Source organism: Rana temporaria, chromosome 2, assembly GCF_905171775.1.
Source record: "Rana temporaria chromosome 2, aRanTem1.1, whole genome shotgun sequence".
Lineage (NCBI taxonomy): Eukaryota > Metazoa > Chordata > Amphibia > Anura > Ranidae > Rana > Rana temporaria.
The window spans coordinates 360,120,652-360,137,013 of record NC_053490.1 but is presented as its reverse complement, the minus strand read 5'-3'; the positions used below and the strand labels follow the sequence as shown (position 1 = coordinate 360,137,013).

General features: G+C 47.2%; 1 protein-coding gene across 3 annotated transcripts in view; it reads right to left on the bottom strand.

Annotated features, from left to right (window-relative positions):
* Positions 1-16,362, bottom strand: part of SLC26A9 (solute carrier family 26 member 9) — a 736,991-nt gene that overhangs the window by 18,764 nt on the left and 701,865 nt on the right. For all 3 annotated transcript variants that reach the window (XM_040337624.1, XM_040337625.1, XM_040337626.1), the window contains one exon: positions 15,442-15,516. In XM_040337624.1, the coding sequence (XP_040193558.1) occupies positions 15,442-15,516 (75 nt within the window). The remainder of the gene's footprint in view (positions 1-15,441; positions 15,517-16,362) is intronic.

The window sequence follows — 16,362 nt, the reverse complement described above, 5'->3', positions numbered from 1 at the left end:
CTCCAGACCTAAACCCTATTGAGCATCTATGGGTAGGTAGGGATGGCCAAACACCCCCCTGGTTCGGTTTACACCAGAACATGTGAACAGGCAAAAAATTTGTGCGAACATGCAAACCTTATTAAAGTCTATGGGACACGAACATGAAAAATCAAAAGTGCTAATTTTAACCACTTCCTTACTGGGCACTTAAACCCCCCTCCAGCCCAGACCAAGTTTAGCTTTCAGCGCTGACGCACTTTGAATGACAATTGCGTGGTCATACAACACTGTACTTAAATTACATTTTTATACTTTTTTTTTTTCACACAAATATAGCTTTCTTTTGGTGGTATTTAATCACTGCTGTTTTTTTTTTTTTTTTGCTAAACAAACAATATTTTTTTTTTTTAATTTTGCAAGGAGGTAATATTCCTCCTTCATTGATATGCGCTGATGAGGCGGCACTGATGTGCACTGATAGACTGCACTGGTGGGCACTAATAGGCTGCACTGATGGGCACAGATAGGCACAGATAAGGCGGCGCTGATAGGCACAGATAAGGCGGCACTGATGGGGACAGATAAGGCGGTACTGATGGGCACCGATAAGGCGGCACTGATTGCCACCAATAAGATGGCACTGATGGGCCCTGATGGATGGCATTGATGTTACTAATAAGATGGCACTGTTGATGAGGCACTGATAGATGGCACTGTGGGAACTGATGGGTGACACTGTGGGCTATTAGCGCGAGGAGAAAAAATTGATGATTACTGGCTCTGTTTACATCACATGATCAGCTGTCATTGGCTGACAGCTGATCACGTGGTAAGGGGCAGGATCGACCCCTTACTCTGATCTGTGATCCAGCGAGTCTCATAGACTTGCTGATCACAGAGCACGCCACGCACTCCCTGCAGGGGGCATGCAGGCCGCTCGAGCACGGGAGGACGTCTATTGATTCCCTCCTGGCAAAGTAGGTCCGTGATGTAACCCTCATTCGGCTATAGGCATAACAAGTGTATGGGGACCCGGGTACTGCCCCAGGGGACATGTATCACTGGAAAAATAGGATTTTTGTACTCACCGTAAAATCCATTTCTCTGAGTTCATAGACGGACACAGCCTTCTTTGACATTAGGGTTATATCCGCTTTCACTAGGAGAGTTTAGGCAGAAAAAAAGCACTTAAAGTGTTAACAAACACAAACCTCAGTGCAACTCCTCCCAGGGGGCGTGGCCCCCCAGGTATAACCCACACCCTGCTCTAGCAGCCTCAGTTCGTAACAAGCAGTACAAACAAAGGAGGGGTGGGTGCTGTGTCCGTCTATGAATTCAGAGAAATGGATTTTACGGTGAGTACAAAAATCCTATTTTCTCTTCCGTTCATAGACGGACACAGCCTTCTTTGACATTAGGGACGTCCCAAAGCAGTGTCAAAAAATTAGAGGGGTGGGAAAATAACACAGCAAAACAGGTTACACCCCAAACAAAACCGGAGTTGCTCAAAGGAGGAACTCCAACCATAAACCGCCGCCTGTAACACCTAAGAGCCTGATCCACTCCCTGCTGTAAAAAACAGCAGAATCCTGGACACCACGTATGTACAAGGGTGCCATTTCATCTCCTCACACACCGAGATGCAGGCCTTCCACGTATGATGTAAATCCTACGTGAGGTAGACTTCCGTGCAGGCAGCACGGTAGAGACCACCGAGTCCAATAGGCCTCGGACCTTCAGCCCCAGGCTCTCAACAGCCACGCCGCTAAAGCCAGTGGGCCAGATTCAAGTAGAATTGCCTATCTTTAGGCGGGCGTAGCGTATCTCAGATACACTACGCCGCCGTAACTCAGAGAGGCAAGTACAGTATTCACAAAGCACTTGTGCCTTACTTTGCACCGGCCTAACTTAATTTCCTCGGCGTAAGTGGAAGTGGGTGCGACCTTATGCAAATGATGTTCTGAACGTGGAGCAGTGATTTACGCCCGGCGTATCATGAACGGAGCATGCTCAGTACATTCGTTCCCTTCTGAGCATGCTCACAACTATGCTGGCCCAACTTACAGAGATACGCCGGCCCAACTTACGCCCAGCCGATGCAAAAGTACATCCAGTTTTATTCCCCCCCAGGGAAGGTACTTTTGCTGTGAGATGGCTGCTCCCGTTCCCCACAGGCAGAGGAGGAAAAAAAAACTTTAACACCCAGGAGATGTCAGCCCTCAAAACAGCAATGGAGACTTATGACCAGGGCCTCCATCAGGGGGGGTACAGGCAGTACACCTGTAAGGGGCCCGGATGGGACCCCCCCCTTTTTTTTTTATAACATTTTTTCTTTTTTTTTTTATATATTTTTATTTATATTTACATTTTTTTGATGGACAAGAAGGCCTGGCTTGCAGTCTCTGCTCTAATTAATTTCAAAGGTGTTCTATCGAGTTGAGGTCAGGACCCTGTGCAGGCCAGTCAAGTTCCTCCACCCCAAACTTGCTCATCCATGTCTTTATGGACCTTGCTTTGTGCACTGGTGAGCAGTCATGTTGGAACAGGAAGGGGCCATCCCCAAACTGTTTCTACAAAGTTGGGAGCATGAAATTGTCCAAAATGTCTTGGTATGCTGACGCCTTAAGAGTTCCCTTCAATGGAACTAAGGGGCCAAGTCCAACCCCTGAAAACAACCCCACACCATAACCCCCCTTTCATCAAATGATTTGGACCAGTCCACAAAGCAAGGACCATAAAGACATAAATAAGTGAGTTTGGGGTGGAGGAACTGGACTGGCCTGCACAGAGTCCTGACCTCAACACCTTTGGGACGAATTAGAGCGGAGACTGTGAGCCGGACCTTCTTGTCCAATATCAGTGCCTGACCTCACAAATACACTTCTGGAAGAATGGTCAAACATTCCCATAGACACACTCCTAAACCTTGTGGACGGCCTTCCCAGAAGAGTTGAAGCTTTTATAGCTGCAAAGGGTGAGCCAACCCAATATTGAACCCTACAGGCTAAAGGATCGCACACACGATCGAATATTCTGATGGACTTGGAGGTGCTACTACCTATTTCATAGTTGGCTTTTTGCACATTCCAATTTATGTTTATTAGCAACATTAAGAATAAGTAATAACCGTTCATTTTACCGTACTGCGATACGGTCTATATTACAGTACTGTATATGCTTTCTGCTATTGCTAAAATCTATAGAATGTACTGCATATCCTGTTATACTGTTTTATTTCTTGAATAAACTACTATTCTGGAAAAAAAGAATATTCTGATGGACGTGTTTTGTCGTATAATCAAACCGTCTGTACGCTCCATCGGACAAAAGAGCAGAAAAACTACGTAGTTTTGTGAATGTTGGCTGAAAAAGTTCTGCCGTCTGTATGCAGAACAAGTTCACGGCCAGTGCCTTTCGGACAAAAATATATATATAATTATTATTATCATTATTATTATTATTATTATTATTAAAGGGCCCAGATGGAAAGCCCCCTTTATTTGGTAATTTATTTTTATAAAAAAAAGGGGGGTTGCCATCTGGGGCCCTGGTGGCCTCCAGACCCCTAAATGTTTTTTTTTTTTTGTTTTTTTAAGGGGGTTCCCATCCGGGCCATCCGGGCCCTCTCCAGCTAACTTGAGCAAGTCTGGTGCAAAGTTACCCCTGCTTTATGAGGGGTAACTTTAGGCCGGCCAAACAGCTTAGGCACACAGGCCCATATTCTCAGTGAAGTTACGATGGAGTATCTCAGGATACTCCATCGTAACTCCCTTTTTTGGCCAGTGTATCTTTGCGACTGATTCTTAGAATCATTTTCGCATAGATACACTTAAGATCCGCCATCTGTAAGTCACTTACACCGGCGGATCTTAAATGTAATGACGCCGGCTGCCGCTAGATGGCATTTACGTGAAGGACTCATTTGCGTATGCAAATGATCCTTCTACGCCGATTCCCGAACGAGTTTGCGTCGCGTAACCGTCGTTTGCGTAAGCGGAAATTTAGTCCTGCTATATGAGGATTAAATTTCCGCCAGTCCCACGTAGGCCATGTTACGGATGGCGTCGGGTCGGCGTCGTGTTTTTTTTTGTCGGGTACGTTGTTTCCGTAAGTCGTTCTTGAATGCGACTTTACATCAATGACGCACACGTCGGCGTCATTGACGTTTTCCGCCGAGAACTGGAGCATGCGCACTGCGCTTTTTGAAGCCCGGCGCATGCGCAGATCATTAGAATCGGGGGCACGCTTAATTTGAATACAAGCCGCCCCCTTGGAGATCCGCCAGGCTACGCCGGGGCATTTACACTCCGCCGTCCCAACTTACGGAGCAAGTGTTTGGGGAATACAACACTTGCTCCTGTAAGTTGGGACAGCGGAGTGTAAGTGCCTTAAGCGCAGCCCGCTGATTTTTAGAGAGAATATGGGCCACAGCGCCTAGCCTGTGCCGAACGGGTCTATGGGCCATATTCTGAGTAAGGATACGATGGAGTATCTCAGGATACTCCATCTTATCTCTCTTTTTTGGCCAGTGTATCTATGCGACTGATTCCTAGAATCATTTTCGCATAGATACACTTAAGATCCGCCATGTGTAAGTCACTTACACTGTCGGATCTTAAATGTAATTACTCCGCCCGCCGCTAGATGGCGTTTACGTTCAGGTCTCATTTGTTTATGCAAATGAGCCTGATACGCCGATTCCCAAACGAATTCGCGTCGCGTAACCGTCGCTAACGTCGTTTGCGTAAGCGTAAACTTACCCCTGCTATATGAGGGGTAAGTTTACGCAAGTCCCACGTAGGCCATGTTAAGTATGGCATCGGGTCCGCGTCGTGTTTTTCCGTCGGCTACGTCGTTTCCCTAAGTCGTTCTTGAATACGACTTTACGTCAATGACGCACATGTCGGCGTCATTGACGTTTTACGCCGAGAACTGGAGCATGCGCACTGGGCTATTTTAAACCCGGCGCATGCGCAGGTCGTTAGAATCGGGGGCGCGCTTAATTTAAATAGAAGCCGCCCCCTTGGAGATACGTGTGGCTACGCCGGGCCATTTACACTCCGCCGCCCCAAACTACGGAGCAAGTGTTTGGGGAATACAGCACTTGCTCCTGTAGGTTGGGGTGGCAGAGTGTAAATGGCTTACGCGCCGCCCGCCTACATTTAGCCAGAATATGGCCCCATGTTCGGGAATCTGCGTTTCTCCCTCATTTGCATATTTGCATAGGAAATCAATGGGTTCGCCAGATGCGTCCGGCATAAATATGCACCTAAGATGTGCAGGCGTAGGCAAGTTACGCCGGTCGGGAATAGCCTATTTTGGTGTGTATCTAGTTCTGTGGGTACGGTGCATAGATATTCCGGCACAAATTTAGACTTAGGCGGCACATCTCGAGATACGCCGGCGTAAGTGCTACATGAATCTGGCCCAGTGGCTGTAAAACAGGGTGGAAGATCGGACTCTGTAACAGAAGATCAACCCCCAGGGGAAGACGCTAGGGGGCGTCTGCCACCAGACGCACCAGGTCCGCGTACCAGGAGCGACGCGGCCAATCTGGGGCAATCAGGATTGATAGAATCCCTTCGGCTTCCACTCTGCGCAGCAGGTGAGGAAGAAGCAACAGAGGAGGGAAGGTGTAAATTAGGCGATAGTGACCCCAAGGAGCCACCAACGCGCCTGACGCGTCCGCCCACGGGTCCCTTGACCTGGCCACAATCATGGCACCTTCCGGTTGAGGCGGGACGCTAGAAGGTCCACGCCTGGAGTGCCCCACTTTCAGCACAGACACTGAAACCCCTGCGGGTGGAGAGACCACTCTCCTTGGTCTATCGCAGTCCGACTTAGGAGTCGGCTTGCCAATTCCGTACTCCCGGAATGTACACGGCCGATAGAGCCGGAACAGACCTTTCGGCCCACCGAAGGATGTGCGCGACCCTCGTCGCTGCAACAGAACTCCGTGTGCCTCCCTGATGATCGACGTACGCCACGGCCGTCGGCCCTGTAGATCCAGGGACCACCAGGCAACACCTGAGTCCAGCGCCCCTGGGCTGACTGGGTGCCCCAAAAGCCCCTCCCCAACCAGTGACATGGCAGAAACGACTTCCCGGCCCGAAGCACCGGAGACGTCAGCCACCACACCAGGGAAGACTTGACCAGTTGACTCAACTGAATCTGGGAATCCAGAGATGACGGAAGCTTGTCCCAACATGACAGCAGTTCCCTCTGTAGCACCCTGGCCTGTAATTGGGCATACGGAACTGCCTCGAAAGAGGCCACCGTCAGACCCAGAACCCTCATGAAGAATCGCAGAGATGACCACTACTAGGTCAACAACTGCTGCCCAGCAGATTGCAGAGTCTGAATTTTTTCCGTTAGGAGAAAAAACTCCCGCCCCGGCGGAATCCAGGACTAGTCCCAGGAATTCCAGTCCCTGAGAAGGAATCAACACTGACTTCTGGACAATACAGAAGCCAGCCAAACTCTTGGAGAGTCTGACACATGATAGACACGGCTCCACTAATTCAGAGCTCGAAGAAGCTCATAGGAGAATGTCGTCCAGACATCCCACGATAACAAACCCCCGCTGTCACAGCCGGGCCAGTATCGGGATGAGCACCTCGGTGAAAACCCGTGGTGTTGACACCAAGCCGAGCGGGAGGGCCACAAAATGAAAATGGTCCTCCCTGACCGCAAAGCCCAGAATCTCTGGTGCTATGAGCATATTGGAACATGCAGGTACACGTTCATGACATCCAAGGACGCCAGAAACTGAAATTTTGCACTTTGACAAAAAACACACGATGGCCATGAGGCCCAGGATTGGACGGACACCGTCCTCCTTTGGGGACTACAAACAGATTGGAGAAAAACCCCTGAGCCTGTTCCAACGAGGGAACTGGCAGAATCACTCCCCCGACCAGAAGATCCTGGACAGCCCCTGACAGAGCCAACCGGCGAGCCGGAGGAAGCCAGAGGATGGAGGGAAAAAACCTGTTTGGTAGACAAGAGAGAAACCCTATCTCGTACCCCGAGGAAACTACTTCGCAACCCCAACGGTCGGAGAGGAGAGACCTCCACCGAGCCGCGAATCCGCGGAACCAGCCCCCCACCCGAGATGTGAGCGGAGGCAAACCTCCATGCGGAAGCAGGCTTGCTGGGCTTGCGGCACCAGGGGCGCCTGTGTCCTCAGTGGACGTCCTAGCCCCCTGAAAATGTTTTCCTGCCGCACTTGGCGGGCGAAAACAAAACCGCATAGGGAATAGTAAATGAGGGCCCTTGCCTACAGTGAGGCACCTACCCTTTTTCAGATTGCAGGAGCAGAGTGCTCACACCGCCCGTGGCATCTTTTATGATGACATTCAGAGACACCCCAAAAAGCCGTACACCCCCACAGGGTAATACCACCAGGGACTACTGAAAAGACCGTCCGCAGACCAAACCCCTAGCCATACAAGGCAGGGCAGAAAACACCGCGCAGGCGGAGGCCCTGGAGAGCAAGGGGAGCATATCCAGGGTCGACACACAGACAAATATCTGACCTAGTACCAACAGGTTGGTCAGGACCACGCAAGGTCACAGAAGCATTCTGCGCCTCCAGCTCCCCGTCTGGGAAATGTCTGCGACACCCGAGTCACGGCCAAAACCGGACTCACCACCGCCCCTCCCCCCCCCGCTGTTAATATGGAGCGACCACATCCACAGCACCCCTATCAGCGGAGTCCCCAAAGGCGGGAGCCCCTTCCACAGGTAATGTGGCAGCCTTGTTCCAAAACAAGCTACCCAGCTGGACACAGGGGGGGGGGGAGACACCCTGATACAGGAATCCACCCCAAAAAAGAGGGAACAGACCGCAAAGTATTTTATACCCTGCGACTGATCCCAATCCTTGCACAACATATTCCAGACATGGAACACAAGGAAAAACACACATATTGCGGTGCAGGGCGGCACGGAACCCAAAAGGGACTGACACCACTGATGCCACCGCCGAATCCACCATAGCTATGGTAACCCGCACTGCAGTGTCAAGAGCCCCAACAACAGCACCATCAAGTGCTGACCCTGAAACAGGGCCATCCTCACCGTCCGTGTGGACTTCAGCCAGCAGCTACTGACAAAAAAAACAGAACCAGAGCCAGACGCCTCAGCGAGGCCTGATTCCCTGTCAGAAAAAATAAAAATAAAATAATAACATCCCAGAGAGAGGCAGAGGGGGGAACAAATTGCAACTCCCCACATTCCTCCAACACTCCCATCCTGACCCAAACGCCTCAGGGACTGCCAGCACAGCATCCCTGGAGGCCGCAGGAATAGGGACACTAAGGGTTAACATCCCCTAGTACTGGCAGGCTCCACAGGACATCCACCCAGCCGCCACAGAGAACAGACCGCCGCTGCCGAGAGCCAAAAACGCTGCCTGTGCCGCACTATCCAAAGGAAAATGTGCAGAGCCGTACGCGCCGTCATCCTAGACACAAGAGCTTTATCAAAATGGCCGCTGACTTGTCTGCGGGCTCCGAGAAAATGGCCGCCACAAATACAACTGCGCCATATAACACCGCCGTCAGCGGCAAAATGGCGCCCGAAAACGGCATTTAAAAAAAAAAAAAAAAAAACACACAGCAAAGCCCCAGTGACACACGCAGTATATAGGCCCACAGGACCCCCTCCGCACATATGGCAGCACAGAAAAACACAGCACCCACAGTAGTAGCAGCCCCCAGGTCAGACTGAGCCCCCCAAGTGGGCCCCCCACCTCACGGCCGTCACCCAGAAACTGGGAAGGAGGGAGAGGAAAAAAGGGAGAGAGGAAAGCAGGGCAAACCCTCAGTCAACCTCCCCAGGGGAAAATTCGTGGACGTCCCAAAGCTGAGCTGAGGGCCGGCACACGCTCGATGGCCGAACATGGGGGGGACTACAAGAGTCGAGAACCAAGCCTGTCACCCAGTCGGCTGTTGATAGAAGAATCACAGGATTCAAAAATGCAGGAACAAAATAACAAAAAGCGAGAAAATCGCAAGAAAAAGATCTCCAGAGTACAGGAACTCCAGAGTGCCTGACTCTCCTGTCGTTAGGCAGGGAAAAACTGAGGCTGCTAGAGCAGGGTGTGGGTTATACCGGGGGGGGGGGGGGGGCACGCCCCCTGGGAGGAGCTGCACTGAGGTTTGTGTTTGTTAACACTTTAAGTGCTTTTTTTCTGCCTAAACTCTCCTAGTGAAAGCGGATATAAAGTTTTTAAAACAACAGTTTTTTTCGGAGCAGTGATTTTAATAATGCTTAAAGTGAAACAATAAAATGTTTATATTCCTTTAAATATCGTGCCTGGAGGGTCCCCTGAGCCTCCCTGTAAAGTTGCACATCTGTGTGATGTGTATTGCAGCAAAATTACATTTCTAAAGGAAAAAATTTAATTTAAAATTTCTCGCGGCTAATGTATTGCTGACTCCCGGCAATATAGATTAAAAAAAATAGGGAAAGAATTGGCGTGGGTCCCCCCCCCCCCAAAATCCATACCAGATCCTCATCCGAGCATGCAGCCTGGAGGACAGGATAGGGGGCAAGCGAGCACCCCTTCTCCTGAACCATACCAGGCCACATGCCCTCAACATGGGGGGGGGTGGTTGTGGTTCCCCCCAAAGCACCTTGTCTCCATGTTGATGGGGACAAGGGCCTCGTCCCAACAACCCTTTCCTGGTGGCTGTGGTGGCCTGTGAGCAGGGGGCTTATTGGAATCTGAAAGCCCCCTTTGACAAGGGGGGCCCCAGATGCCGCCCCCTATATGAATGGATATCGGGTACATTTTACCCCTACCCATTCACCAAAAAAAAGTGTCAAATGCGTTTTGGCTCGTCACGCGTAGGGCAGCTTATTCACTTGAATGGGCTGCCCTACGCGCAAAAATTGTCCCAGAACTTTTTGGAGTGGAGTGTGGTACCTTTGTTGCACTTGAGTGGGGAGCCTTTAACATGTAATGAAAACACAAACACAATGCATATTTGCAGCATTTCTGAAACACATGGCAAAGTGTGTATTTTATGTGCAGTTTGCCATGCGTTTGGAAACACACAAATGTGAATGGACTCTTATTGTTCATGTGTAAATGCACCAATTTTACTTTTAGTGCGTTTTTTGGTTCGTTTTTCCAGTGACACACATAGGGCAGCCTGTTGATTTCAATGGACTATGCTACACTTGGCAAAGTAGCTTGTGGGACATTTTTGCACATTTTTTTTACTGCATTTGTCACTTTTTTTTTTTATGTAGCAACTAGGTCATTTTAGGTGTATAAATGTGGCCATACACTATACAATCTGATTGTACAATCACCCTTCTTTAGATTTACCAAAACTATATAATAGGAGGACCCACCAGTGGATGCCGCTCCATTAGGGCCCCTAATCTACATGCAGGGTGCCGGACACATGAATTTCAATTTTTTTTTTTTTTAAGTACATGATTAGAGCCTGAGGCTAAGGCCCCGTACTCATGACCAAACATGTCTGCTGAAACTGGTCCGCGGACCATTTTCAGCAGAAATGTTTGGCCGTGTGTAGGCCCGAGCGGACCATTTTGGGACGGATCGGACAGGTTTCCAGCGGACAACTGTTTCCTGGACTTGCTTTAAAACAGTCCGCTGGAAACCTGTCCGGCCGGACATGTACGGTCGTCTGTACAGACCTACCGTACATGTCCTGCCGCCCGCCATCCCTCGCATGCGTCGAATGACTTCGACGCATGCGTGGAAGCCTTTTAAAGGCAGGCCGCCCACGTCGCCGCGACAATGTCATCGACGCGGCGACACCGCGGACGCGCCCCGCGTATTGTTTACGCGCGGACCTCTGTTCGATGGTGTGTACGGCCATCGAACAGAAGTCCCCGGGCAGTCCCCGGGCAGACATGTCCGATGAAAACGGTCCGCGGACCGGTTTCATCGGACATGTTTGCTCGTGAGTACTCGGCCTAAGTGTGACTTCATTTGGGGCTATTTTAATAAACATTAGTTAGCAGAGAGCACTATGGAGCAGTGTTGCCAACCGCCCGTAAAAACGGGCACTTTTTCACCCGCCCGTAAATGTCCGTAAGAGTGGGCAAGTGGCAGTAAAAAATAGCCCTGACCGACTTGGAACTGCGCATGTGCAGTTCTGGAGCTTGCGGAGCCGATCCAGTATTCGGGACGGCGGGGAGGGCAGATCTCACAGAGGCTGTGCGCCACGCTATGCTGAAGAGGCGAGTGATGTAATAGCACATCCCACCAGGAGCACCAGTTTTTAAAACTGTAACCAGGAGCACTGGAGCAGCCAGGAGGCTGAGCAGCACGCGGAACGAAGGAGCCCAGCATCCAGCTTCCAAAGTCCATGGGGAGTCGGGCACGGAGTGACAGCCCAGCCAATGACAGTGACGGATGATAGCAGGTGATGGTAGCAGGCCGCAGGGGGTGATGGTGGCAGAGGGGGGTGGACTCGAGGCAGCAGGGGGTGTTAGAGGCAGAGGATGATGCTGGCAGGGGATGGAGGCATATAAGGGAAATAGAAAAATGCAAACTGGGAGCCCAATATAGTAAAGAACATGAGGGCACCTCCATAAATAATGGTAGGGTGTTTTCAGAAAAACCAAACTGTCACAAAAAAAGAAAATGAAAAATATATGCACACCCAGGGGTTATCTCCTTATATCTGATTTATTGAAAAATTGAACAGCACCACAATACACAGCTCTCCATCGTGAACCCAACCTCCCCCACATATACCCACTGGTTCCTGCTCCGAGAGAGGTTTTATAGTGGTCCCCAGGGCCGCTGATAGAAATCATGGGGCCCCCGTACAGCCTACCTGACGGGGCCCCCTTCAGCTCCACCCCTGGTCCCGCCTTTAGCTCCACCCCTGGCCCCGCCTTGAAACTGTCTCTGCACCACGTTACGGGATTGGCGGCATTGGTAGGCACCTGGAGCAGAGAACCGGGGGGGGGGGGGGGGCTGCCGTCTGAAATGGAAATTGAGAAGCGGGAGGGGGGGGAGGGGGGCCCTTTACAAGTTATTAATAAAAATGAAAAATGAAAAAATAAAAAAATATATAAAATAAATAAATAAACATTTATAAAAAAAAAAGGGGGGGGGTTGCCATTCAGGGCCCTGGGGACCTCTGGGCCCTTTAATTAAAGAAAAACATTTATAAAAAAAAAAAGGGGGGGGGTTTGCCACATGAGCCCTTATATATATATATATATATATATATATATATATATATATTAATATATATATATACATACATACACATATATAAGGAATAAAAAGAAAAAAAATGAAATAAAATAATATGAAAAAAAAAAAAAGAATTTATAAAAAAAGGGGGATTGCCATGGGGCCCTTTAATAATAATAATAATAATAATAATAATAATAATAATAATAATAATATATATATATATATATATATATATATATATATATATATATATATATATATATATATATATATATATGAAATAAAAAAATATATAAAAATGTATTTATTTTTTTATAAAAAAAAGGGGTGTTTTCATCCCGGGCCCTGGGGATCTCCGGGCCCCTGGGGACCCCCGTACCCCTAAGAAAAAAAATTGTCCCTTTAATAAAAAAAAATAAAAAATATATTAAAAAAATATATATTTTTTTATAAAAAATAAATAAAAAAAAGGGGGGTTGCCATCCGGGGCCCTGGGGGCCTTCGGACCCCCGGACCTCTAAAAAAAATGCCCCTTTAATAAAAATAAAAATAAAAATATATTAAAAAAATATATATATTTTTTTATAAAAAAATAAATTAAAAAAAAGGGGAGTTGTCATCTGGGACCCTGTGGGCCTCCGGACCCCTAAAAAAAAAAAGGGGGGTTGCCATCCGGGCCCCTGCTTGCCCGGGGCCCCCTACAACAGGGCCAGTTGTACTGACTCAGCGGCCCTGGTGGTCCCATCATGTGGAGGGGAAGGAGGGGAATTTTTATGGGATTTTGTAAATTGTAGGAGAGAGGGATGGTTAATTTATGGGGTGTGGTGGGTATATGTGGGGGAGGTTAGGTTCACGTTGGAGAGCTGTGTATTGTGGTGCTGTTCATTTTTTCAATCAATCAGATATGAGGAGATAACCCCTGGGTGTGCATATATTTTTTATTTTATTTTTTTGTGACAGGTGATGGAGGCAGGAGGTGATTGGACTCAATAATCCACCCTTATTATATCAAAAATAACAAAAATATGTTTTTTTGCCTTAATATCTACCTTAACCACTTCAATACAGGGCTTTAATACCCACCTCCATACTGGGCCTATTCTGGCACTTCTCTCCTACATGTACAAATCATCATTCTTTTGCTAGAAAATTACTCAGAACCCCCAAACATTATATATGTTTTTTTTAGCAGACACCCTAGGGAATAAAATGCCGGTCATTGCAAATTTTTATCTTGCACGGTATTTGCGCAATCATTTTTCAAACACCTTTTTTTTGGAAAAAAAATGGTTTCATGAATTAAAAAATAACAAAAAAACAGTAAAGTTAGCCCAATTATTTAGTAAAATATGAAAGATGATGTTACGCTGAGTAAATAGATACCTAACATGTCATGCTTTAAAATTGTGCACACTTATGGAATGGCGCCAAACTTCGTTACTTAAAAATCTCCATAGGGGATGCTTTAAATTTTTTTTACAGGTTACCAGTTTAGAGTTACAGAGGGGGTCTAGTGCTAGAATTGTTGCACACGCTGTAACACTTGCGGTGTCACCTCATATGTGTGGTTTGAATGATGTTTACATACGTGGGTGGGACTTACGTGTGCGTTCGCTTCTGAGCGCGACCTACCGGGGACAGGGGCATTTTAATTTTTTTATTTTAATTTTTTTACTTATTTATTTATTTGTTTTTTACACTTTTTTTTTACATTTTTTTTTTCGATCGCTTTTATTCCTATTACAAGGAATGTAAACATCCCTTGTAATAGGAATAGTGTGCGACAGGTCCTCTTTAAGGAAATATGCAGGATCAATAAGACCCCACATCTCTCCTCCAGGCTGGAAAGAATGAGATCGTGAAAAAAAATTCACAGATCTCATTCTTACTAGCAGCAATTGCGGTTTGTTTACTTACGGGTACCCGGGCGTGACGTCATCACATCGCGCCCAGGCCTCCGACAGTCATAGAGATGACTGGTGACCATCTGGTCACCAGTCATCTCTATGCCTCCCATCCGGCGCACAACAATCATCTCTCCGGGCGCCCGATGGCACGGGAGAGCCCGGAGAAGCACCGGATGTCGCCGGGAGGGGGGGATGTCCCCTCCTGCCGCCTATAAGAATGATCAATCGGTGGAACCACCGCCATGATCATTTTTATGGTGCGCAGAATCGCCGTCGGAACAAAATGATATCTGAATGATGGCTCTAGGTGCAGGCATCATTCAGATATCACCGCACAAAATACAGGACGTCACATGACGTCCACCCGGGATAAGAGATCCCCTTTGTGGACGTCATATGACGGTGTGTGGTATTGAAGTGGTTAAATCACATTGCTATTTGCCTAGCATACTTGTTTGTAGCCTAAATACTGAAATTTGCACCTAAAATAGTAATTTTGTAACTTTTGTGAAATGCTTGGCTGTGCCAGTAGATTTTGGGTGTCGTGCCAGTAAATTTCAATCTTAGGTTGGCAACACTGCTATGGAGTCTGGTTTTGTGATTACATGTTACCAACGAAACTGAGGGGAGCGGAGCTGAGCTGCAGGTGGGAGTGAAGAAATGAGAATTTTCTCTATCCATTTGGAGTTATCAGTGTGGGTACACAGCAGAGAGAGAGTAGGAGGATCAGCAGATTTGACATGGAAGATAGAGATCGTGGTGGAGCAAAGGAGAGACCATTATATGAGGTTTTTTAACTCATCTGTGAGGTGAGCAGGCAATTTGGCTGGTGATGGTGTGCACACAAAATAGATCCCAGTAAGGACAGATGAGCACAGCGGTGGATGTACATATTGATATATATTAACATTGAAGTTTTATATGGACTGATTGCGAATTTATGGTATCATTCACTAATATATGAAAGTATTGCAGGTTTTTTTTTCCGATTTTTTAGAGATTTGTTGATTTATGCTACAATTCACTGGTTGCACAGCGCTGCACTATAAGAGAGCAATTTGGTACTTTGGTGTGGTGAATCACTGAGGGTGTTTAGCAGCTGTGGTAACTTATAATAGTTTTATGCATATTGCACTTTAGGAAGTTATTCAGGCGCTGATTGTCACTATACACTTTATATTATTGGTTTATTGGTACATAGGGGAGGTGGATTTTAGAACAAAGGGTGAACTTTAAGACAAACAGTCATAAATTGTGTGTGTTTAGGTTTGGATAACAAGAGACGCATATGGAAACTAATTTAATTGAGATTAAATTAAACAATACCCCAATTCGTTATTCATCTTTACTTACTTCTTCAAGATTTGGATAATCCTCATTTATTTCATCTTGTGTGTCTTGCATACAAATATCTGTGTCCCCAGAGCCCTGAAGAAAATAATTGCTAGCTTTATTACAGATGCTTGACAACTTTTTTGGGCAGAAAATATTGTTTAAGGGACAACATGATGTCAACAAGCATACTAGATAAAACAAAGGTGTTCCTCCCAATGAAAGGTTCTATTTGGAAGAAACGTGGTATGCACAATTACTATAATAATATGAGCTAATAAACAGTCATTGATTGGAATAATTGCAACAAAGATATTGCTAGTACCCTTAATCTACAAGCTGTATGTACTCTACTCATACATTAGTTATTGAGTCCACAATAAAACTACATTACTAATGTCCCATTCACATCTTCACATTTTAACGTGTGTTTTAGAGCAAAACAAAGCATATGCCTTAAGAATATTTTTCAACAGGCTGTTCAGAGCTCTGTGCTGCTGTGCATTGCATTGTGCTTTAGAGAAACTAGGAATGCCATTTTTTCTTTGCATTTTCATGTACTGTGATACTCAATAGAACAATGAATGCACAATTCAGTGCTTTATCCATGTATATGTAATTAAGTACAGCCATTGTAACAAAAAGAACAGGTACTCCCCAGGGCTGTCTTAATGAGAGGGCACACCTGGGCACTGCCCAGGGGCCCCAGCTGCATGGGGGGCCCCTGCACTTTCCCCAAAGCAGCTGGTCCTTGAGCCCACTCTGCCCCAAAATTGGGGGCCCCATGATGGCACTGAGAGTGATAGATACACAGGGGAGGCAGTCTGCCTCCTACCTAATTGATGTCTGTTTACCTGCACTGTCATCATTGTAGGGGCCCCAGAGCATTACTTTGCCCAGGGGCCCATGATGCTATTAAGACGGCCCTGGTACTCCCTCTAG